This window comes from Scatophagus argus, chromosome 9 (assembly GCF_020382885.2).
Source record: "Scatophagus argus isolate fScaArg1 chromosome 9, fScaArg1.pri, whole genome shotgun sequence".
Classification (NCBI taxonomy): domain Eukaryota; kingdom Metazoa; phylum Chordata; class Actinopteri; family Scatophagidae; genus Scatophagus; species Scatophagus argus.
In genome coordinates, this window is record NC_058501.1 from 10997303 (window position 1) to 11023073 (window position 25771).

A 25771-nucleotide genomic window follows, 5' to 3' on the forward strand; every position below is an offset into this window, starting at 1 on the left:
CATGCAAAAGCACACATTAAGCTTGGGATTTGAGTAAAACCAGTGTTGTTTGGGAGACATTTGTCAACAGCTGAATCACCCAGTCAACATATTCGGGTAATCCCCCGGCCTCCTAAAGAGTTCCAGTTAAAAGAGTAAAAACAAGGGGATTTATTTGTAGCCAGCCTAACCCTTCTAAAAAACAACACAGAGTTCATCTGGATCAGATACAGGCCCCCTGCTGTAGGGAGGCTGGCAAGGGACTGACATCTGCACACACAAAAACTTGGACACAGGCAAAAATGCCCATATCCAGGCTGGACGGCTAGCAAAATCACAAAGATACAGAAATCAACACACAGGCAGGTATACAAGCACACGCAACAAGACACACAGATATTCACACTCTAGCTGTGATTTGATAGTGAGTGATACTGAGATCCATCTATCAGCTATTATCAAAAAGAAAAAAGAAAAAAAAACTGGCCAAGCGCTGGCCAAACTGAACTGTGGCAGTTGTAGAAAAGGACTGCATTTTCTTTTGGTGTTGACAACAAGTTCCAGTTTGTATTAGATGATGTGAACTCTAAGAAGCTTTAATCAGAAGTAAGGAATAAACATGTAAGACACAGTCGACTTTTCAGGAAAGCACTCAAGGGTTTATGATAAGGCTTTAAATATGTAAGGCAGATTAAAAAATAATGTGAGAGCAACAGTTTTGCTTATGATAAGAATTCCACTATGGTTTTTATTCTACCGTGTTCTTACAGACCGAGGCCCCCTGATAACAAACACAAAAACGTAAACAAATGACATTTATTGTGGCAATGCTGAAGTCTGATTATGTTGTCATAACACAGCATCATAACGGGTCCACTGCATCACCATCCCATCATAAGAATGCCTTTTCTTCTAAGAAAACAGCAATAACTAATATGTCACCACGTTAGACGGACAACAATGGTCGCGCAGAAGGTTCAAATACACTTTTGGAAATTCCAGTAAAATGTTAAAACCCCCTTTCTGAAAGGAACAAACAAAAGGTTTAAACAAAGACATGAAGTATTACTGTTCATGTAATGTCTACAACTTTAGGGTTGTTTACTTGACAACCAGTTTGAAAGTCGAAGGACTTGAACAAATTAGTGTGAGAACAAAAAAGTATTTATTTAAACCAAGAAATCTCTAGTCTCATTGAACACTAGTGCTGTGTCTAAGTTATTTACTTCCTCGGTTTGTGAGTGAAGCCATTAGTGTAAAGGCATCGAGGGCGTGCAGGAGGGTGATTGATGGATTATCATCATTGGAGGCCCTGCACACTGGAATTAGCCTGTCGTAACCCTTTTAACTAGCCTACTGAGAATACTGCACGTAGATAGGGAGACCCACAGATCTGTAAACAACATGAAATTAGCCCATAAAAATGTGGGTGTGCACATGAGTGAGGGTGTCTGTGCTTTTGCATCACCACACTGCCTGCCCATCCATCCCACTATGCCATTTAGCTACAACACAATACGCATAGTTATTATTCTATCCACACTATAAAATATTCTTTGCTGACATTAGTGTTTATGGTAAAATATAACCAAAGCACACACAAAACAAAACAGTATTCTCACTTTAAATTAAAAACGTCATGATGGAAAACAGTGATGAAGAAAGGAGGGCTAACTGTGTATGTACAATGTACTATATGTCTGTTCTTTCCCCTGCTTTCACAATATAAGTTAAAAATAGGCAGAGGAAAAAAGCTAAACACATGTTGGGTTAAAGTCACATTAAAAAAAAAACAAGTCGCACTAAATGCACATGTACAAACATCATACTACACACACATTTGAAAGTGATAAAAATATAAACACAAAGAGGCTTTGTTTAAGTGGCTGCCCAAAGAGAGAACATACACACACACACACCATAAACCTTAATGGCTGTGCAGACGGAAAATCTGTTAATCCATTAATTCAGTTAAATCTTAATATTTTATTTATAATTTGTGAAAAAGGATGGAGATCAGTCAAGTTCCCTGTTTGTGTGTCTGCATCCTACCCAGTGTTAATAGAGATGATTTCAATCAGTGGGTTCTTCCTGATCTTGGGCAGGTCCAGTCTAGCTCCTCCGAGCCTCCGACTTCCATCTTTCTTCTGACCCAACAGACGAACAGAGTGGCCTGAAAAAAATAAAAAGATCAACTACCAGTGTCAACATTTTCCCTGTAGTTTACTTGTTGCACATGTGACATATGCTAACCTCCAGACCTACATGTACACAGGTGTGCAGATATATACAGATATATGCATGTTATATTGCATTCCACATTATACATTACATCACAGAAAAAGTCGCTGTATAGCCACTAATTACCAGACTGCAGAACCACAGACAGCCAGACAGACGGTTTAGCCATCATCTATTCAGTCTGATTTTAGTGTGAACACAACACGTGAACGGGCAGAGCAGCACGTCAGAGCAGGAGCAATGCAGTAAATGTATCGTCACAGGAGACCGAAATCAACAATGGCATGGCATGATTTGCCAACCCTAGGCATCAGGTTCACTTTAAATCAATTAAGAATGAATAAGAAATCACAAAGTGGCAAGTAGGGCAAGAACATGATGTTCTTACTAAAGTAAATTCCACTGACAGTTAATAGAAAATGAATAAATGAAGAATGACAAGTAGGATAAAGGGAGGGCTATTTCACTCAGATCCTTGAACAAGTGCACACAGTAACAACTCTGTGACTAGTATCACTTAGCAGATATCACAGTGCCACACAAACAAATGAAAATCCATCACTGACTCCAATAGCTAATAGCCAGTGCTGTCTAGCCTTTGGTGTGCACAAATGGGATGCAGTACTCTCCAACCATCTAACAGGCTACCAGCTAGAAGGTGTGTGAGATGGAGGCGCTGAGGGATGGAATTGTCTTCCTGTTTTCATCCGCTTTACATGGGTCTCCTGGGAGGGTGGGCTCAGGGCAGGAAGCATGGCTATCAATTGGTAGATAAAAATGACAATCTGCCCCAGAGGAGGACAAAGAGCCAATCGGTGAGGCGTGACCAGTCGTAATATCCCAGTACAAGAGAGGAAATTAGAAAACTTCCCCCGTGGAAAACAGCTGGGACTTGGAGCACATTCGGCCATGCTTTCTTCTAGCTAGCTGTCTGTGTAGTCACTTTCGGTCATGACAAATGGATTTAAAATTCATGCTTGCTCAAATATTCTTCCCTCCGTAACCGTTGCTCCATCTGTTGAGGACTAAAGTTAAACTCATTCAGCTCCATTCCTTTCTTTGAAAAGCATTAGCAATTAGCTGTCTTTTTTGAACCGTCATTATACTGATCACTACAATTGAAAACACTGAGTGGTCCATTTCAACCCTTAAACATTTTGCAATCTAAGTGCATGAATAAAGTCAGTAGAAAACAATTACCAGCATGATGCCAGATTTTCACATTTATTTCCTAAATTATGTCCCTTCATATAAAACTTGGAAATTGTTATTCCAAACATGCTCTTGTTGGACTCTAAAACTGCAGAGGACCCCTGTCAGTATGACTGCCAAAAACACCTAAAGAAATAATCTCACTACCAGTATGGAATTACTCTAGAAGTGCACCCAAGGCCAAATTCAATTTCAGGGCCTAGGGGACCATGAATGGGAAGCAAGAGATAAAATAGCTAACTTGAGTTGCCGAAGAAAACCTAAGAATGCTGCCCTATTTGTCATCTCAATTACAGAGTTTAGAGAGGCCAACTGCCGTGATGGGAAAAGTCACATAGACACAGACCCACACATCCCCCTATACGACATTTTCTAGTTACTGACTGCCTTTTTCCCTCCCGAGTTTTTCCCAATCTCTCTCTCCTTTGTTCTTTTCTCTGCTTCATAAATACAAACTGACATTAATCCTTCTATCCACTTGTAACGGCCCATTATAACATGCTAAACAAAAGGAGGGAGGGAAGGTTAAGGTTGATGGATGGAAAGGCAGATAGATGGATGGTTGGATGATGATAGAAAAAAAAATACATCACAGATGAAAGATGTACAGGATGGTCAGATGGATGTTTGGATCAGAGAGGTGGGGAGCTAAAAGGCTGACCTGTTGACCTGTGTCTGATATCTCATAAGTGGTGGATCTTGTTGTGCTCTCTGGTTTGATTGCAAGGCAGCAAACAGGATGGGGGGATTGGGGAGCATTCGAACAGAGGCACAAAGGTGGCGGATGAAGAGGACAAGGGGAGGGAGGTGTAATGCTTGTCGGTTATCTTCTCGGTCTAACAGGTTATTAGTTATGTATGACTGTCTTTGAAAAAGCAGTTTAATTTCTTACCAAATGTCAATTGAATCTGTTTTGATAGAAAATGTCTAAGATGCACATCAAATACATCACTTAGCAATTCTACGCTGTGCCTTAAACCAAACATTTCAAAAGAGCACTTCCCTTAAAGAGCCATGGATGAAGCTTTGATGCTTGACAATGACAAACCCCTCTATAGAACTTGCTTTTGTCACTCCCAGATGGGAGGTCACTGGGTGTTAAAAAACATCAGAATATCTTCAAATGACTTGAAATATATATGAATGCTTTAACTCATCTCTTTGTACCCGCTCTTCGCTGCGCCTCATTCTTGTCTGTCATTTTCTATTCAGCCACATCTTTGTACTTCTGCTTTATTTTTTCAGCACTGACACATGCAATCAGTTTGTTTATCCTGGTGAAATAAGGATCATGAGGTTATGTGGATGCCATATAGCCTCTGATCTGTAGCTAAGTAGATACATTAGCCTGTCTAACCTTTGGTGCCTCCTGTTTCAGAATGTCTCTCTCTCTCTCTCCACACACACTAAATCTAAACCATTTCTAAAAGATAAAATAATATCAGGTGAAACGGTATCATCCAAGGCTATCATCTCAGTAAGAGAAGATCAATATTAGGAAGCCAATAAAGAAACAAAGACATCAAAACAGCCCTATAAAAAATGAGGTACAGCAGTTATTTATTAATGCAGCGAGGATCAGATTTAAGTGGGAATCCGAGTCACTTTGTACTTGTATGTAGATGTTGCCTGTATTTTAGTCCTCAAATAACCAACTGCTGTGTGTTTTTGTAAAATCTGACAAGGAGCCTTTGCAAAAAAATGGTCATCCATGGGTGTCAGTTTTTTATGGATCTGCCAGTGGGCTTGAAACTTACTACCAAGTCAACATCTGGCACAGTCAAAAAATAACTCATTTTAAGAAGCAAGCTTGACACAAAATAAATAAACAAATAAATAACTAAAAAAAATAACAACACTACACACCAAATCACTGACGCTGCACAGTGTCAAGTACCACAAGACTGGGCAGTTGTAATGTACATGACTGCATAAATGTTAAGTACCGTGTGCATGCTCAGCAACCCAAGCTGAGATAACTAAAAGATAAAAATGCCCTGCCCTTTACAGCAGGTAGTAACCTGAGCTTTATGTTTGGCAGACGCAGACTATAATTAAAAGCACTTTTATGGGACCCATGTATCCTTATGAAGTAACGGTTAAGTTATATTTGAGTCTGGATCCAACCTGAATAGAACTCTCACACCTCCAGAACCACGCTTGTCATGTGGAAAACAGACCTGCAATTTTGGTGCAGACAAGAACTGCGTCCATTAGAAGTCCATTGAAGTAGGTATTTTAGTAGCCATTACCAAAGTTAAATCCCCTAGCTTAAGGGTTTATGCCCGGGCCTCCGAGCAGAAATAACAGCTCTCAGTTTATACGAGGTCATAAAGAACTATAATGATACTGGGGAAATTAGTTTCTATGGAAGGGGGTGAAGGGGGGAAAGAAGGAAAGGAAGGCAGAAGGGATGGAACAGGGCAGTGAGCAGGCAGTGGGAGGTGGAAGAAAGGAGGAAAAGAGATCAAAAGATGCTGAGGAAAGGTAGGTAGAGTGAAAAGGAAGAAAAGGGAAAGAATGAGCTGATCACAGAAAAGAAAGGGACAATGAAAGTCACAGTGTGTGAATGTGAGTATGTGTATGTGTAGCCAGACGATTTAGGGTTGATGACACATTGTAAAATTAAGCCTCAGTTCAGCTGTCCTTCATTAGAGTGAGGCCTGCAGTGCAAAGTAGTTACTCACAGCATGTGCACGCGCACACACACATACACACAACCACAGTGTAAACTCAATCTGTTCTTTATTAGAGAACAGCTGGGGGTGTATGAAAGCTTGACTGGACACTCGTACACTATAAACTCTGCTTGACCTTCATTAAACAGTTAAGTGCAGTGGTTCACTAACAGTTTAAATGGATGACCTAATCACTGCCATGTGAGTCTGTCTCGCTGTCAGTGATCTTCTCAGATGGAGAGGACCACTTAACAAGCTACTCAAACAGCAAGACAGATAGGGTCTGACGGCAGCACTGATCATTTTGCCTTTTAAATCCCAAACGTCAATCTGAGCCATTAAACCACTGAGCAAAAGACATCAAAAATTGGGTTTGTATGCACGTTGTTTCTGGAAATTTTTAATCGGAGAACACAATTAATTCAGTTACTCTGCTCTTGAATATAATCTTAACACAAAGAACCTACTCCTGTACATGAGAACAGATGATTCTTTAAACTAATATGCTCTGGCTGGTACCTGGCATTATTGGCAACACTTACTCAGAATCAAATGTTTTAAAATGTTAAGAGTGCAGACAGAGTAACTCAAAGCCATCATTATTTGTTTATGTGCTCTCCAACAGGAAAGTGATAAATTCTTACCCCTGACAATCAAGTCATTGTTAGCCCTTGTATTCTGTCTGTGAGTCGACAGGCTCTTTTACTGAAAATCATTCATACACAGAGTTGAGGATGAAAAACTCTGTTTCCTGTTCCAACGATAAAAGGACTCTCATTATTTCATCCCTTAATAAGCTTTGTGTTAAAATACCTTTAACTGCCTCGTCCACCACTTCCACCACTCGATCAATCTGTTGGACCTGAAATACAGACAGACACAAGGGAAAAGTTTATTGATGCTGACGAACCAAAGTCCACACAGTCAAACAAACACCAGCTATTGACAACCCATAAACACACATATACTGATCCACATTTAAACAAGACGTGCATACACATACGCAACATGCAGTATGCGCACAGACAGAACAAGTACAAAAAGAAAACAATCACACCAAGTTTTCTCCAGCCAGGATTAAATGATATAGATTTCCTAAATGCCACTAGGTGTCTATGTGGCTGAAATACAAATTATACTAACACCAATAAGTATTGACTGAGACACAGTCTGGCACTAGGATTTCATGGAAGAGGACCAAGAGACAGAAAAAAAAGAAAAAAGGGGGCAGATAATTATACAGACAGGAATAAACAGAATCTCTGTATGATCAAGCAACAGATGTTACAGAAAATCCTGCATATTTGCAGTTTTGTATTAAGGAAAATAGGTGAAAGCAGATTGTTGGGAGGTTGAGCTGGATAGTAAAAGAGCCAGAACATTCTACTAAGAACACCTCAAATATTACCATCGTCTTCTACTAATCATCTGGAGAGGAAAGGAAGGAGAGTGAATGAGGGCAAAAGGCTGAGTGGGATGAACGGAGAGAGCAATACATAAAATTACTGGGAACTGAAAAAAAATAATTTCTCCGAACATTATTTCTCCTTTCATTCCTCCCAGCATCCCTTCCACCTCTAATTCGCTCACGCTCTTTATTCTTGGACGTCTATGCTGTAGCCCTAGGCATCCGCTCTGAATACCTCCAGGACCATTAGCAACAGTAGCCCTTAATTCAAACACACTCACGTAGATGCACACTGTGCCTTGCAGGCAGCATTATATGCATGCATTACACACTGAGATAAAACCTTTTCCTTCTAATGGCCAGGCAATCTGGGTTCATTCAGTGCTGCAGCAGGTGTCCCCACTCACAGCAGGGGTCAGGTGATGTTTACATGTTAAAGATGAAGTCAGATCTCACTTTTCACTTCTAGTTCTTATCAAATTCTGCTTTTTACAACCGGCTGTCTTGAGTAAAAATAAAAATTTATATGCTGAAAATAATTTAGTTTTAGAAAAAAAGGATCAGATTATTTTGTTATTCATTCTGGTCAAATGTTAAAATACATTAAAATCTAAATATGTAAATATAAATACTTAATCTTCCATTAACAAGTAAAATTGTTGCCAAAAGGGGCATTTAGGTCCTGTATGGTTTGAGCAGACAGTCTGTTCTACCGAAGCATACATATACTCACACTTAAGCTCCAGGCTCTCTCATTGAAAAAGTGAAAAATTGTTCTCACTTTTTATGACAGCTTGTGTAACATTATACACTTAACAACGTGAAACTACGTGAAGTGCATATGATTTGTAAGTAACAGACTATAAGATTAAAAAAAGAGATAAACTGGGATCATATTATTCACTAATGCAGTGCATCCAAGGCACACATACTGACTAACTGTATGTCGAGAAGATGCACATGCCTGTCATGTTTACAACATCGCTTACTCACTATAATCCTCTGAATACCTGTCCAGAGCTGTGTGTGTGCGTGATGCATCTCAGATACAGGATTTGACATGTCTAGTGTGGAGATGGGAAACACTGTAGGCTCGCGTGACTGCCTGTGTACCCTACACACAATACACTGCTATTCACTTTACAGCTGCTTCAGACGTGGAAACAAAACAGGAACACACATAAAAGCTGACACACAGGTCGATTAAACTGAATGAATTCAACAGGAAGCACTTCTTCATTTTTTTTTTTTTTTTACTACACCCCTTATCTAGCCGTTAGTGCAATCACTACATACAAATTCAAAACTGGTCATTTGCATTTAATTTGCATAACCCACCAACTGTCACCATTATTGTGTGGTTGATTGTAAGTACCAGGGATGCACAAGGAGAGTGTGCACATACTCAAGTCTCTGTCTGGGTTTGTGTGGCTGCTTGTGCATATGTCCATCACTTTCTGTGTGCGTGCGTGTGTGTGTGTGTGTGTGTGTGTGTGTGTGTGTGTGTGTGTGTGTGTGTGTGTGTGTGTGTGTGTGTGTCAAGGCATAATCCAATCCAATTTCAAGAATTTCCCTCCAGGGATTCAAGAATTTCCCTCCAGGGATTAATAAAGGAATTCTGATTCTGATTCTGAATCTACTCATGAAAATGAAAGGACCTACAGTGGTAAACTTCCCAGATGTTTGTTCCTCCACCCCTGAAGGCTATTACATGTACAAACCTGTTTATCTGAATGTAATTATATTATACATACACGGCACTTAATTTAAATGTAATTATGTTACACACAGCATGTTTACTTAAACTGAATTACATTATTTATGGCAAAGGGATATTTAACGTAACATGTGAGACCCCCCTCTCCATTATTTTAAGACAGTGGTAGTCATCAACATTGGATATCCTACCATTTCATTTAATCTTTTTTTCAACGATGCAGTCTTATTCTATATGAGAAAATTAATTCAGCATTATGTGAAATTAAGATCAAGGTTTTCTGTGGTGATTTAGAAGGCAAAGCTTGGTTCTCTGTGAGTACGAAGCGAAAAAACAATGCATACATATATGATACAAGTTCCCACCCTGTCGCTAATCCTCTGCTCTCTCACTTCACTCTCTGATTACAAGAACTGAAGAAAGAGATTGTCCAAGGCCACCCTCAAAGAAGGTAACTCTGAGCAGTTTAGAGAGAAAGAAAGAGATGTGGCCAGAATATGCTATGTGTGGCACAAACCTAACTGCTCATGCCTCAACAAACACCATCTCCAGAGAAGTACACTATATAGACCAAAGTATTGGGCCATCTTATCATTACACCAACAGGGACTTTAGTGACACTGCATTCTCAATACACAGACAGCTTTGCAGCCATAACAGCTTCCACTCTTCTGGGGAGGCTTTCCACAGGATGTGGAGTGTTGCTGGAGTGTTTCTGTGGGAATTTTTGCCCATTCATGCAGCAGAGCATTTGTGAGGTCAGGCGCTGATGTTGGATGAAAAGGTCTGGCTCACAATCTCCGTTCCAGTTCATCCCAAAGGTGTTGGATGGCTTGAAGTCAGGGTTCTGTGTAGGCCAGTCAAATTCTTCCACACCGAACTCATCGAGCCACGTCTTTATGGACCTTACTTGTGCACTGGGGCAAAGACGTGTTGGAATAGGAAAGGAGCTTCCCCAAACTGCCACAAAATTGGAAGCATAGCGGTATGCTGAGGCATTAAGATTTCCCTTTACTGGAAGTAAGGAGCCGAGTCCAGTTCCTGAAGAACCTGTGGCACTATTTGAAAATTGCTGTCCACAAGCAACATCCATCCATTTTCAACTGCCAGGAGCCAGGAAAAAGAAGGAGAACATCACTCCCAAACATGGTGCAAAGCTAGCAGATACTTACCACCCAAAAATTAAAGCTGATTTGAGTTAATTATGATGACGATGAGGCAAATGCTATTTCCCTCACTGTCATGTTGCTTATCCACTTCTTTTCTTACCTTGCATTTTGGCCCTTATCTTTCAAATACACTACACCTCCCTTCCTTCATTTCAACAACCACCCCATCCAACAATACTTTTCTCTCTCCTTCCATCATATTGGCCTCCTACTTCCCACCATGTTCATTTCAGTAGTCTTGGTCTAATCTCCTGGGGAGGTCTATTGATCCACCAAGCGGTGGGGAGGCCAGAATAGAACAGACACAGCAGGTTGGCAGCCAGGTGAATGACAGGTCAAACCATCTGTATCTGTGTGCGTGTGTGTGTGTGTGTGTGTGTGTGTGTGTCTCTCTCTCTCTCTCAAAGGTTCTTCATGAAAAACAACTAAAGACAAAGATATGGTGCATGAACATATCCCTGTATCACTGAGATGAACCCTTTCATATAAGTAATTCAACGTACACACACATAAAAACATTTACATACCCCAATGATGCTGAGTCCTTTGAGGTAGTCCATCCGTGGCTGGGCCTGGGGAACACAACCTGCTACTACCACCTTTTTATGCTGGTCCTGGGCTTTTCTGTACAAACACAAGCAAAGACAGAGATGGAGGAGGACATCAATATTAATATATATTGGCATTTTTGCACTTGTTGCAAAATTCTGATTCAAACCGAGTGAGAAATAATGGCACAAACAGAGAGCTGGCACCACAGCAGCACACTGTTATCTCTCAACTTTAGACTAACCTTAAATTCAAGCAGTTCTGAATTGGCCACATTATGACAAATGCATTACACACTTTGCAGTGTGACCATGTGTGTGCATGTTATATGGAAACTACATTACAATGGTTCTAAAGCTGACATACTCTAAATTTACAAGCAAGACACTTTCAAAGATATTTCAATGTGTTATTGTCAGATACACACACATGGTACTTGAAAATATATTTTTTTTCTAAGCCCTTAATGAAAGGGATGAGAAGCAAACACACATACACACATACAATAGCCTCCAATGACTGAGCCTGTCTGCATCTTCTATCAAACATAAAAATATCTAAGAACCAATATTCATCAGGAGAGGCTGAGTGAATTTGCTGTTATTTGTATTAAGAGGAAATGAGTGTGCTGCTCACAGTTTCACAAGGCACAGAGCCAGTTGGTTACATATCAAGTAGAAGGTATTGTTTGTCAGTAATGATGGCAAAACCATGCTGTCTGTCTGTCTGTGAAAGTTTCCAAATACAAGGACTTTTTTTTGTTTTTCCTGGTGGCATGAGAGCTATTCCAAAATGTCCACAAGAAAAGAGAGAAGAACTTATTCAAGGTAAATTCAATTCAATTCAATTTTATTTAAAGTGCCAATTCATAACAGAGTTATCTCAAGACGCATTCAAAAAAAGAAGAGAATCAGAGAGAAACAGGTCCCAAGGCAAAACCCTACACTGAGAAAGAACCAGACAGGAGAGGGAGAGAGGAGAGACAGGGAGGACAGAGAGAACAGTGCAGAGCAGGAGCAGCAGGATCCAGGCAGGGCCATGGAGAGGGTTCTGGATCCAGCAGCACTATCAGGTAATACCCATGGTGCACATTTGGTCTCTTATTATGTCAGTTATGTCAAACAGAAGATGGAAGATTTTTCCTGAATTTTGGAGATGAAAACCATTAATTCTGTTTTGCTACACACCAGACTACTTGTGTGCTGATCGACTGTCTAATTTATATGGTTGTCTTGCTCATCACCATGTCTCATAAATCATTTGTATTAGGTTTGTTCAACTAACAATGCAATTACTGATCAGCACAAACCCTAGAATTTAACGCTTTGTTCACTGTAATGTTTTGTGGGGTTGTAAATTGAACTGGAAGGCAAAGTGAATGCTAAGTAAATCTTTACCGAGTTGTGGAAGAGAGGAGGTTCAGGAGAAAATGAAAGCCAATGAAGAAGGCTGTCTGCCACGTCTTTGCAATTCAACTCAAATCATCTCAAAAATGGACATACTAATGAGGACCAATTATCCGCCTTTAAATGTTTTCTTTCTTTTTTTATGTTAACTAATGTCCTGTACTTAATTAGTAGTGTGTCATGTCATAAAAAGAGACAGCTTTGGTTCTCTAATATGCCAGTGAAAGCTTGCAAAGAGTTCGGAATTTACAAAAGAGAAGGGTGGTGTATAAGCATGAGCACAGCAGAACAACTCAAAGCCACCACTATATAGTTGAGAATTTTGTGCGAAGTTAACATTGCATCTGACTATGAGAAGTCAATCTGACTATATAAACCCCTTGGGCCCAGACAAAATAATACACATAATAAGTCTAATTAGTAAAATGTGTTCTGTATGAAGGTTCAGTCATTGTAAAATACATTACAGCCATCCATGTGTATACATGTGGAAGGACCGCAGAGAGAGTGAGAGGAAACAGTGTCAGATGACTGTGCAAAGTATGATGGTGAAACACTGCAGCTCTTATCTGACAAAAGAATCTGAAAACATGATGGAAGACATGAAACGTGAAATTCATGAGTCTGTTTTTGGGCCAAAACCTGTCACAATGACATCTAAGGACAAAAAAACACAACCGAGCCAAAACCGCAGATTTATAGAGACCATGGTGGATATTTACAACAATCGGGAACAGTTAAGCATGTTGTGAAATGGCCACTGGCAAGAGAGTAAGCACTGATAAGATATTTTACAATGACTTCTTAGAAATGAGACACTAAGAGTCCCATATTCAAGATGATTTGAAATAAAAAGGGCAGCACAGCAAAACACATGGAGAGAGTGAGCGTGTGTGTGTATGTGTGTGTGCATTTGGATCTTTATGTGAGTCTTTGTGTCATCTCCAGTTAGTGACAGTGAGATTTGAGACACTCGGTCTGTCTGACAAACGCTTTTGCAAGAGCTGCCCAGACTCCTGCATGAATCTTTAATAATGAAGCCTCCTGACAGCTGGAGCAAGAGAGGAAGGACGTGTGTGTGTGTGTGGGGGGGGGGTTACATCTAAGGGAGAAAGGAATAGTGGGTGGAGGACAGAGGAGGAGCAATGAAACTGGATGCAAACTGTCAGTTGTGTTTTAATTCATGTTTGTATTCTTCAACAAAACAAAGAGAGGAAGTATGGAGGTGGAGGGGGTGTCTGAATGAGCAGCGCGAGGAGATGGAGAAAGAAGGGCGAAGGCAGACAACTCAATTCAAAGCCAGCTTACACTATCGTGTGATTGAGGAAGGGGAGGATAGATGAAAGATAAAATCAGTGAGAGATGAGTGGAGGAATGAAGGAAATGGAGATGAGGGCAAAAATTAAAGGGTTTTACTGACTCTTCTCATCTTCACTTCTTAATCGAACTCTTTATTCAGATACAGTTGTTGAGCAGGTAAAAACAAATTAGTTCAGATATGAAGCATAACGAAAGAAGAAAGACTGTCAGATATGATGCGTCACCACATACAAACCATTCAGAGGAGCTAAACTTGTATAACTTGCACAGATCTTTAGAAATGTACACTTTTACTGTGCTTATAAATTTACAGGCTTTATCCACTGACCTCTACCCTTTATCATGGAAGGTAACAAATAATATCCAAGGCACTGGGAATGTATTTTCTGGCAGAAACAGACCTTTGGAACTGACAGAGGCACGGAGGGATGGAGCAGTAGAATACTGTGATGCTAGTTCTTGATAAAAGGTGGACTGATTTAAACTTTCAAGACTGACTGAAATCAGACAGACGAAGACAGAAAGAAGGGGTGTGTTAGCTTGTTCTCCAAACACGGTTCCTCATGAAGGATACACACTGACATCGCTGCATACACACAGTAGGGGTGTGTCTGCATAATTCACACCGCCTCCTGCCGAAATGCACCAAACGTCCCTTTAATGTGCTACCCGATCCCCGCCCACACACTCAGAGCCATAGCTGACACAGAGAGTAAGCAGACAGCGCTTGAGCCGTCGCCTCAGCGCCCCAGGGGGAACAGGCCAATCACGTCGCACACAGTTCGTGGATGGGATGAGATGGAATGGGACTATGTGATGCGGTTGCTGTGGTGATACTTTTGAGCCCGGCTGAGTGCACGCTGCCAGTGACCCAGACCAGAACAGATGCCCCCTGAGATCAGAGGGTGGGGTGTGTGTATGTGTGCAAGTGCGAGTATGCCCACACGTGTTTCCTTGGCTTCCTTGGCACCTTGCCCTAAATCTCTACAGCCCCCTGTCAACTCTGTTACTGCTCTCCTTAGCCTCAAGACCACACACACACACACACACACAGGGTCCAAATACCCACATGCTCTGAACATATTGTACATACACATTCCAGTGGTCCTGAACGACAATGGCAAAAGCCGACAGTAGTCCATGCATACATGTATGACCTCTGCGGTATGTATGCATGGTAGGGAGGGCCATGCTGTACATACTGCTTTTTAACAGCTGAGTGGACACAGTGAATCAGTCAAATTAGACCAGACTAAATGTCCAACTGAATTGATCAGGTTGACTTGAAGAAGCCCCTTCCTGCAAATATGACGTTAAAATAACTCTAGGCATTAAGATGTACCACACTGTGTGACCTATATAAAGGCCTCTTCAACTTTCTCACCACAAAACTTAAACTGAAAGAAAGGCCCTTCCATTGTGGATTACAGCAGTCCTCTGAAGTGGCAAAAAATGACATCATATAAATGAGCCACAACGCTGATTTACTCACAACAGTCACAAATGTATAGAAAAGCTGTCTATGTTCAAAAAATGTATTAAACCTTGTCATTAGCTGGTGTTTTATGTAAACACTATGTTTATATTACTTTCTAGTACTGATTACTTTTGTTCTGTGTGTCTGATGTTTCCAGTTAAGGTAACTATAATATTATAAAAGATAACCACTAAGCCCATAACTAAACAGCTAATATGTCCTTTTAAGTAGAGCATTTGACACCCAATAACCTGAAACCCCATCCCAGTGTTTTTTTTTTTAATTTTGGGGGGGGGGGGGGGGTAATTTTATGTAGTCAAACATCCAAAACGGGCTAGCAGCTGTGAACTCTCCGTGTGAGTATGTGTGTGTCCTCTGAATGACTCTCCCTGCTGCTAAACACCCTCAGCGCTATACAGATAACTACATAGGGGGAGGAGGATGAGCTCATTACACACACACACACACTCTCACACTCACACTCACACACTCACACAGAGAGCTGGCCATATGTTCCTTAACAAACATGTTGCTTAAAGGATGAGCTCATACTGGTAGGAGTAGTGAGGAAAGGTTGTGGAACTAAGAGGAACATGTCTGCACTGTGATTAGCCCACTGTGTGTGTGCTTCTTAACACAATGACCTATTTATATGGCCTATACTGTGAGGAAAACACATTCAAATATCAAATACTTTGATTTTGCTAAGTTTAAATTAAAAATCATTTTTTCCACAGCAAAAAGAGAGCATTCAAATTTAATATAGTGTAACTGACTAACTGTAACCGCATCCGTACTTTTTTTCCTCTCATATACTTTCCCTGTCCTTGCTCCTCAGTCTGCTCAGTCTCCTCTCCACCCTCATCCTCTCGTCTGCACTCCGACAGTTTTCTGGCTCAGTTGACAGCGAGCCAGCCAATCAGCACACTCCTGACCTATGAGCATTAGCATAAGCAGCAAGGGGCAAGGTTAAGTACCCATCAAGCCTCAGTAATTAAGATGTGAGCTGGTGTGTGCATGAGTGTGTGCAAGTGTCATAAAGCGAGTGAGAGTGAGGGACACCAAATGTATTTAATCTTCCATTTCACATGTTTTCCACTTTCACAAACTTCTCCTACTTATACAACAACGCAGTCTCAGGGTTGGTCACTGCCCCAGTTTTAAATCCACAATGGCTATCAGAAAACATTTCAATACTTTTAACTTATATACTTTTGACTTACTGAGCAGGATTTATTTGTTTTATTCATTTTCCTGTTTTGTTTTTTTTTTATTTTTTATTTTTGTTGGGGGGGGGGAGTGACAGGCCAAACTAAATGAACGTAGAGAAAACACACTTTGATAGTCTGATAGAGAATGCAGCCAGCCCTCTGTGAATAAGTGTAGCAGCAAAGTTTACTAAAACAACTGTCAAAATACAAACAGTTTAAATAAAACAGAAGCTAACTCTGGGCCTATGGGATCTGACTGCAGACAAACTAAACTAAATGAAAGCCGTTAGTGTACTCGACCAGGGGCCTCTAGGAGATGGAGCAGGGAGAGCGGAGGAAGAGGGAGAAATGCATTTGAGTGATTGGCAGGAAACTGTCAAAAGAACATCTTCATAAACACGTAAGAAGAAGAGGAGGGGAGGAAGCGACGCATGTGTGTGTAAAACAGGAAATAGCTGATGGTTAGAAGAGATAAAAGGCAGTAAAATGCTATGAAGCACAGCGAGAGTCAGTTAAGTGTCTAAACCCAATCAATCCCACTGTATGTTAACGGTCAATTTTAACCAGTAACCTTCCAATGTTCCACTCACATTCAATTACTTATCTAATACAGTTCAGATCCCCAGCACCTCACAGCCACAGACAAAAGACCAACACTTTGTTCTGTGGTCTAACAACGACCTTACTGTAGCTAAATGATAACTCCAGTGTCAATCTAAACGAATATGCTGCACACAAATCATTGACTGACTTTCATTGGGACATCCTGTCTCAAGCTTGTTTGTTTAAGAAAACCGTAGAAAATACTTACTGACAGTTTCCTTGTGAATATTCATGTTATTTTAATATTCCCACAGCCTTACTCGTATTGTTTTATAAGATTATGAGAAATCTGAGAGTCACTGCCGGATTTCCGAATTCAATCACGAGCAATTTTCTAAGTTTTCTAAATTTTCTAAACATTAGGCTTAGGGGTAATGGGAAAATAATGTGATTGGAGTAAGAAATGCTCTTAGTGTATAACCTGAAACTGCTATTAATGATGAATATGTTATTTATATTGCAAAACAAATTCAACTCTGTGGGATGTAAATGGACAAAGATCCCCTGGTGATCAACATGCAGCCACATTTTATGTCTTCAGATTATTATTTTTTTTGTTTGTTTGTTTATCTGAATGGGACAGTGCACATTAATCAGCATATTTTGAAAACATTAATGTAAATGTGTCCTATAGCTTAAGAGCATTTGCACCGGGTGTTAAAAAGTCAAAATGTAAAGCATGTACCTCAGGAGGCAAAAGGAGGAGGGAAGGAGAAACAAGGGAGAGAAAAGTAGAGATGAGTAAAAGTAAGGGAAAAAAAACAAACAAACTGCCAAACAGAACATCTTTATCACCAAGTGGGAAGAGGGAGAGGAAGGATGACAACAGGACTCAAAAGGAAACGAAAAGGGGAGGATGAAGGGGGAGGACGAGAGCTCAGAGGCTGTGAAGGAGGCTTGTGATTGAGGGATGAGAGTGGGGTTTGAGAGGTAAAGCTGCAGAATCCCCTGGGATCTCTTTCTTTCTCTCTCTCTCTCACCCACACATACACACTCATCAACCGTTGTTGGGTTTCACAGGACAGCAGGAGCTGATGCTCATAAAAAGACACTTGAATGGGAGAAAAACTGAAATTATAGGCGGAAAAAAAGCTAAGAGCAAAAGAAAAAAAAGCACCTTCAACAAAAAAACAGCAGAGACAAGAAAAAGGATGTCGAATTTAATCAATACAAGATGATTACATGAAAGTAGGGCTATAAAAGTGACTTATGGTAAGTGTTGTTAAAGACAATACAAATTTGGACAACCTAAGCACCCAAGACAAGTTGCAAAGGTCTGATTACCTCTCTTGAAACCTTGTTGTCCATCTACATTTTTAAAGGCTTTGGTAATTGCAGAAAGATCTAGATTATTCGTCACCACAAGCATAATCATGCCCCAACCTACTTGAAAACACAACCATAAAGGATGGAGGGGGATTACACTTTCACTTTTCCACATTTATTACCAACATGGCTAATAAAGGCATTCATGGTAAAGCTATGTTTTACAGGATATAGGCAATCTGTTGACCAATCAATACAGATATAACGTGGCTAGTTTATGGCTAGCTCACATGGCCGTCGGGTATATCAGAGATAGGATGCAGCCCAATTGTCAACATGGGCCTAGTAAAGGCAAGTAAGAGGAAATGCAGAGCTTTCAGATTATGGCCTTTTAAAAAATGCCTCACACACCTGCCCAGTGCTGTGAAATGGATGACATCTGTCTTGTAAAAATGAGCTGAATGTGTGATAAATATTGCATTACTGAAAATGAGTTGTATTCACTGCTTGAATGGTTCATAATATGGAAAATGGTAATAAAAAAAAAGAGGCAGGAGCAATGGCAAAGGTCCACACAAACATTCACAGACACACACACAAGCAGGGAATTGCATTAGAGATGAGCACTTGACTAAACCACAAAGAGGGGAACCCCAAAGCAGAATCCTGGGGAAGAATCCCACGAGTCCCATTTCTAATTCAAAGTCCTACTTTCCGTTATGGGAGCAACCCCTCAACCTGAGAGACTACAGCTGGATTAAGATTTAAGGACAGGAATACACACACACACAAAAAAAAAAAAAAAACAATTTGGATTCCACTGTTCACAATCAATCTTCTGCCAGACAGTTAGTCCTTTAAAAAAAAAAAAAAAAAAAAAAAAAAAAAAAAAAAAACAGGAATCATTTTCCAAAACAAAAACATGTTCTTATTAGAATGTCAGCAGGAAGGCGCTATGTACACATTAGGGTCAGTAATCTTAAAGAAGAAGGAACAAAAGTGCTCAGTGTTTTAGTATTACGGTTTTGATCAGCAAACCAAAAGTCCTAAACGATATTTGAGTTTCCTCATCTATTTAATGTAAACAGCTAAAGCGCACACACATAGCTGGTGTATGGAACAATGTCACTTGTGTGGCAGCTTACCAGGTTGACAGAGGTGAAAAGACATTTTTGGTTGAATGAATCCACGCAAAATTAGTCCAAGCATAAACAATCATGATTGGTTTCAAGGTCATAAATTATTACAAGCAAGGATTTGGAAAAGTGGAACGGCACATGCTCAGTGACCTGAAATGCATCAACAATCTTTGTGAAACAACATTCTTTATTTCCAGCCACCACAAAAATAAAATAATTATACCATTCCAGCAACACTCATAACAGGAGACATCAGCACTGGCCTGTGATGCTATGGCTCGGTCTCAAAGCAGCACCAAACCGCGACATCCTGCCCACTTAACTGAGGTGTGTCTTTATGGCTGGTTCACTGTCCTAACGTGTGGAACTAAGACAAATCATTGCTTCTAAAAGATTTACTATATTCAGCTTTGAGTAGAGTTGTAGCTTCTGCATAATGTAGAAATGATGAAGTTTAATTTCACTCTAGAGTTCTTGTTAACAGACTGCAACTTCACTGTTTACTAGTCCACTCTTGTTGCTATTACAGCTGAAAAAAAATGCTTATTGTTAAAGACAAAATAAAGACAAAGTTGAACATATTTCAACATTAATTATGATAATCAACTGAAATGTATTTCCACACATTGTACATTTATGTATGTATTTCCTTTAAATATGCCTGTGTTTTGTACTTGCATGCATGTATATTGTACGGTATGTATTTTAATGTGAATTGGTGGATTGTGAGTTGTTTATGCTATATGAGCACACATGTGAAAAGAGAGATATAGGAGTATATGTAGAGTACATGCATTAGGGGACTTTGTAGACTATGAGAGTCTCATTATAAAGCTGAAAAGTCTAAGCATCTATTCAGTCCGTTAATTTCCCTGGCTGATATCTTCTCTCCCGTGCAGCCTGAAGTGGCTCCGCAGTGGCTCATCAGTCCCTCTAAAAGGCCTCCTCATTTAACCGCAGTGCATTATTTATTCCAAATAACATTCCTTTAAAAGCCAAGGATGCATCGTACACAAAGCCAACTGTCTGAATAAATTGCTATGCAGGACCCTTTACTTGGTAAAAATGAATTTATGGAATGTTTAAAAGGGAATTTTTTTTTTTCTCTCTCCGCACCCACTCCTCTCATCTGAGTCGACACCAATTAAAAGGAAGGTTCAAGGCAAGGTTCATTACCATTAGAAAAGAGAGGGAAGGGGGCGGATTGTTGGAGGAAGAAAGGCCTTACAGAATGAGGAGGTGATTTTTAAAATACATTTGGCTTGTTAGAAGGATAGTGAATGTTTTTCTAGATGGAAATGAATGGAACCACATTTGTTACATCTCTCTCTCCTTCTCTCTTTTTTACACTTTCAACCATGTTTATGAAGATCATGTTCAGTAAAAAGGTCTACCACACCCATGAAATGCTTTATTACATGTGAGTATTAAAGTCACATTAATGACACATTTATGTACATGTTAGATCAAATTTATTTGAAGACTGACCATCTAGTTTGGGTCTAAGCCACACTGCAATATATATTAAAATTAAATCTGATTTTATGGTTGAAATGCTTTCTTTTTTTACATCTTCAGCAAACTAAATGACAGAAAATGATAAGCCACAAACACTGCTATTTCTTTGCAGTGAAACTGATGTCTCCACTCATCAGCCCCATTCTTTCACAAATACCTTGTCATACCTCAAAAACCTGCGATACTCTTACTGTTATGATACACTAATATAATTCTTGGTCAGTGTTCATTTTTTTAAAGAAATGTATAGTTTTCATGAAAAAGCTGTTGTTGATGATGTTTTAAGCTAATCAACAGCTTGATGTGAGATATATATGCTGAGAGAGACTGTCAATTCTGTTGTGGGTAGGAAAATGTTACAGTTTATGGCCAAAGGGTCCGCATAAGGTACATTTTTCTAAGGTACATCTTCTCACGTCAACTCAGTGGACCAGACATTCATGTGGAGCACAAATTTATGAGTGTTTCATCTGTTCACACTACAAGTGTGCCTGACTACATACACCTTACAACAGTAGACACTCGTTGGATGCTTGTTTGCTGCACTGTATGTACTGTATTACATACCACTAAGCTGTCACAGACAAAGAGTTTTCAAGTGACTTTGAATAAACATTAAGCTAAACACTGGGGGGAAAAAAAGATTGTACTTTATAACATAGTTTACAACCATTGCCTAGATGGCACAGAGAGAATACAATGTGTTACCTTATCTTACAAGAACAGACCGCCAGACACACACATGAGCACACCAATTTAACCACAAGTCATCGCTAAACCACAGTGATATTCAGGCTGTCGTGGAATACACAGTAGCTTATATGCCACATGTGGTACAATTCCCCACAGCAATATTCCTTCCTTCTTTCTATATCCAGCTGTCTGTTTGTTTACAGCACCTCAGAGGTTAAGGACTGCCCCGGGTATATTAAGGCACCGACCCACCGACCCTGTGCCTTACAGAGGTTGGCATCTTGCTGTGTGCGTTTCCGTGCATCCATCATTCTTTGCATGTACCTATGGCCAAGTTGTAAGCCTTGGGCTTGTGTCACTCCAAATACTGTTTGGTGAAATTGCTTCTTGGCTAGTTGGCAGCACTGTCCATCTAGTGACTGAGTAAAATTAGAAACAAGCCCAAAGACACAAGTCGCAAACATAAACACAAAAATACATACGATGTGAACTTAAATGTACATGTACTGTTTTACATTAACTTTAAAGCAGAAAATTCATTTACAATTTACAAACATCTGATATTAACTGTGACCTCTGTGTTACCTCCCTCACTCTCAAACTGTTTCAGTTTCTCTCTGTGTGCTGCATGTGTCTCTCAAAGTTGATCAACCCTTCATGCTGTCATCTGTTCTCTGCTCCTGTACTTTCTGTTCCACTAAGTGCATTGCTTCAAAAATTTCCCCTCTGGGTTTCAGCATAAGGCATGCAAAGGTCAAAACTTCTGACTGTCATCTTGCATGACTTAATGTATATCAAGCCCGTCTCTATACTTTAACATATGGAAACCGGATGTGACATCCATTGAGAGACTTTGAAGGAAGGTTTGTATCTTAATCAGGGTGCATTACTGAAAACTTACTCAAATAAGTCTCCTGTCACTTGTCACCCTGAAGGTGCATGGAGAATGAACACACTCACTCAAACGGAGAGAATGTCATCTTTTATAACTAGAAGCTGATATAAAGTATCTCAGTAGCTCAATGATTTTCAGGTCAGTGCCTGCTTAGCTAACACCAGCTGAAAAAGCCTCTGGGATCGTCAGCTCAAAAAACAAGACCACAGCTCAACAGGGAAAATGCCAAAAGCTTACAGGTGCTCCTTGGGAGAGAACACACAAACGCGTGGCTGTGCGCACGCACACACACACACACCCCTTTCCTTCCATTGCCCTTTTCAATCTTATAAAATAGTATTATTAATAAATGATTCTGCTTGAAAGAACAGCATGAAAACAGATGTGAGAGGATTTCTACTGTGTGTATCTGCAAGTACATGGTGAATATGCATATGTAGTTTGTGGGCATGCCAAGTTTGTTGTGTCCACAGTGTATTTGTCTGCTGTTTAATAGATCCAGGCTGATCATGTTTCACTAGCAAAGGGTTTGGTTCAGTGTCAAATCCCTTGCTGTGTAACTAAAGATAGTTGATAGAGAGAACACGGCAGCTGGTATGCTGGCTGTTACGCACACAAACACACCTGCCACCTGAGTCAGTCGGTCTCTCTAAGGCTTTTTCATCTTCACACACACAATGAATGTACACTGAAGCAGTATATTACAGCCTCCCTTATTTCAGAGGGAAAGTGAATCAAACTAGTCGAAACATGAAAAAGAGAAATCCGGCCAAGCCCAAACCGAGAAATCAGAGCCTAAGTAAGAGAAAGAGATCGTCTAACATCATTGTTCTAGTCTTTCCTGTCAGTAAGGCAGTGTGCCTGAAGACGAGGGAGAGAGGGATGCAGCAGCAGGTGTGTGTGTGTGTGTGTGCATGTGTCAGCACAGGTGAACAGAGGGTCAGTGACATCCTCTCCATATGCCATCTGTCAGATCAGCTAACATCTCACGCTGACATTTCCCCACGTTCAGGAGCAACGTCACCACCATCATCATAATCCAATGCATTCACCAAAACAGATATATGTTCACTAAACGCCGAGTTTACTCATCAGACATTCAGTTTTCCCTCTCAACGTAAAGGTTTGGAGATGAGAGAGTTCTTGCATGCTCTCCAACTGAAATATGTACTCGTTTTAGGGCCACAACTAACAATTATTTCCATTAACAGTTAGTTTGTAATTTGATGAAATGTCAGTGTGCCATCTTGAGAATCAATCCAGATTTATACAGTTACAGCTTGGAGTTTTCTTACCCCTTCTTTTCCAAAGATAGATAACTAAGTGCTTTTTTTCCTACTATGATTATACGTGTGTTTATCAAAACTTTTAACAAATCTGTCTTCATGGAGCTGCCCCTTGATTAATCAAAATGTGAATCAAATATTTTGACGCAAGCTGATAAACTCAAAAATCACCCACACATAAGGTTCTTCCAACATTAGCTCGTTTAAGTAACAACACTTCAGACCTGAGCGAGTTCAGTTTGGCCGTGAGCTTCACTGCCTTAATTTCTGCACGTCTTCCAAGCGTTTTCTTCCCCTCCCCATCATTCTGTCTCCCACTGTTGCAATGCAAGTCCTAATGAGGTGCTAATGAGATTCACAGTCGTCTTCTGAATCAGATTACAGTGAATTATGCATAAAGCCTTTAAATCACTGCTTTAAAATTACACATGTGGCTCTTGTAGCAACATGATAGAACTGTGCTCTTACAAACTGAGAGCACGGTGATGCTGATGATTTTGTTTTACAGACTTCATTATGTGCTTTAACGACCCTAATGAGGCTGTTATTATTGTGAGAGCAACGACAGATGTGCTATATCAAAGGTGTAATACTTTAAGGAAATACTGGAATAAAACGTGACAGTTTGGGAAGTTAGAGCCATCCAGCACAAAGTGGGGTGAGGGTGAGGGTGTAAAAGTGGAGAAAAGTGAGGGAGAGGATGACAGACAGAGAGAGGTAATGGTGTGACCTTGTGAAAATCTGTCATCACCTGCTGGGAGAAAAATTACCTGCAGCAAATAGCCAGAGCACCTGAAAACACATCAACATCCACTTCTTTCTACCCTCTTGCTCCTTCACTACCGCCTTAACTACCCCCCAATGAGGGATATTTTACCTGCTCAGAATAGCTAAACTCAATTAAACTAGAGTAGAAATGACTCTGGTGGGTCCTCTGCTTTCATTAATTGGAAGCAAAACAACCCACTCTTGTTTACTGCAGCATTTCACACATCTTTTTATCCCTCTCTGGTCTCACTTCTTGCTTCCTCTCCTCCACCGTAATTTGTCTTTATCTAGCTCACATTATCTCTTTTATTGCTAATTCAAAGTGTCTTGCTGTTGCTGCAAAATCTGAGAATCAAGTCATTTTTCTCTCGGTGGCCACTCGAGGTATTGGTGTGATAATTTTCCTAAAGCCTTCATTTTAAAAAGGCGTTCATCAGAATAAAAAATTGTGAAGACAATGAAATCAGCAGTTTTAATCAACTAAGTTTCATTTGCATTGCGTTATAATTTGTGTGTATCAGCTGGTGGTCCGATTTTACACTAAGCCTACACCGATCAGCTTCATCAACACCACTGACAGGTAAAGTCATCAGTCAACAGTCATCTCACCTTGGCAGCACAAGAGGGACGCCCATAATATTAAGCAGTTGGTTTTAATGTTGTTGCTGATTGGTGTATATAACAATAAACAAGCAACAATAATCATTTATTATAAGGAGCATGTCTTAGTTTCACAGAACAATTATTTCAGTGCAATTATGCACTGTGTAGTGGAAATCTTTGAGTTCTTTTAATATATAATAAATCATACATGGTTCTCCTCTGTCAAGTAGATAAACTGATCCATGACAGTGGAAACAGTTTATTTCATCACTGATCTTAACACAGTTTCACATCAAAACTAATGAAAGGTGGTTGAGTCAGTTTCAACATTTGCAATTGGTGATTCAAGTTAACAGATGTCCAAATAACTATTTAAAAGAACACTTCCATTTTAATATTATTATGATATAATGCTGTGACATTTGCTGGTCATGCCTTGCTAGAAGAGCGGGAAAAACCAAGTTAAAACTTTTAAAAGACATCTTCAAAAACGTGTGATATATAATTATCTGTTGGGCTGTATCCGATTTCTCTTGCCTGTATCTCCCACACATATCCTATATGTGCTCTCCGATGGAGAGCTGTTAATAAGGTGGGATTGTTCATGTCCAAGGTATTGGAGGAAATTAACTT

At 40.0% G+C, this 25771-nt stretch overlaps 1 protein-coding gene across 2 annotated transcripts in view; it reads right to left on the reverse strand.

Moving 5' to 3' along the window:
- The window catches only part of cdkal1 (CDK5 regulatory subunit associated protein 1-like 1), a 204867-nt gene that overhangs the window by 131885 nt on the left and 47211 nt on the right, over window positions 1-25771 (reverse strand). For both annotated transcript variants that reach the window (XM_046399649.1, XM_046399650.1), the window contains exons 5-7: window positions 10932-11028; window positions 6924-6972; window positions 2032-2152 (exon numbers count right to left, since the gene is read on the reverse strand). In XM_046399649.1, coding sequence (XP_046255605.1) covers window positions 2032-2152; window positions 6924-6972; window positions 10932-11028 — 267 coding nt within the window. The remainder of the gene's footprint in view (window positions 1-2031; window positions 2153-6923; window positions 6973-10931; window positions 11029-25771) is intronic.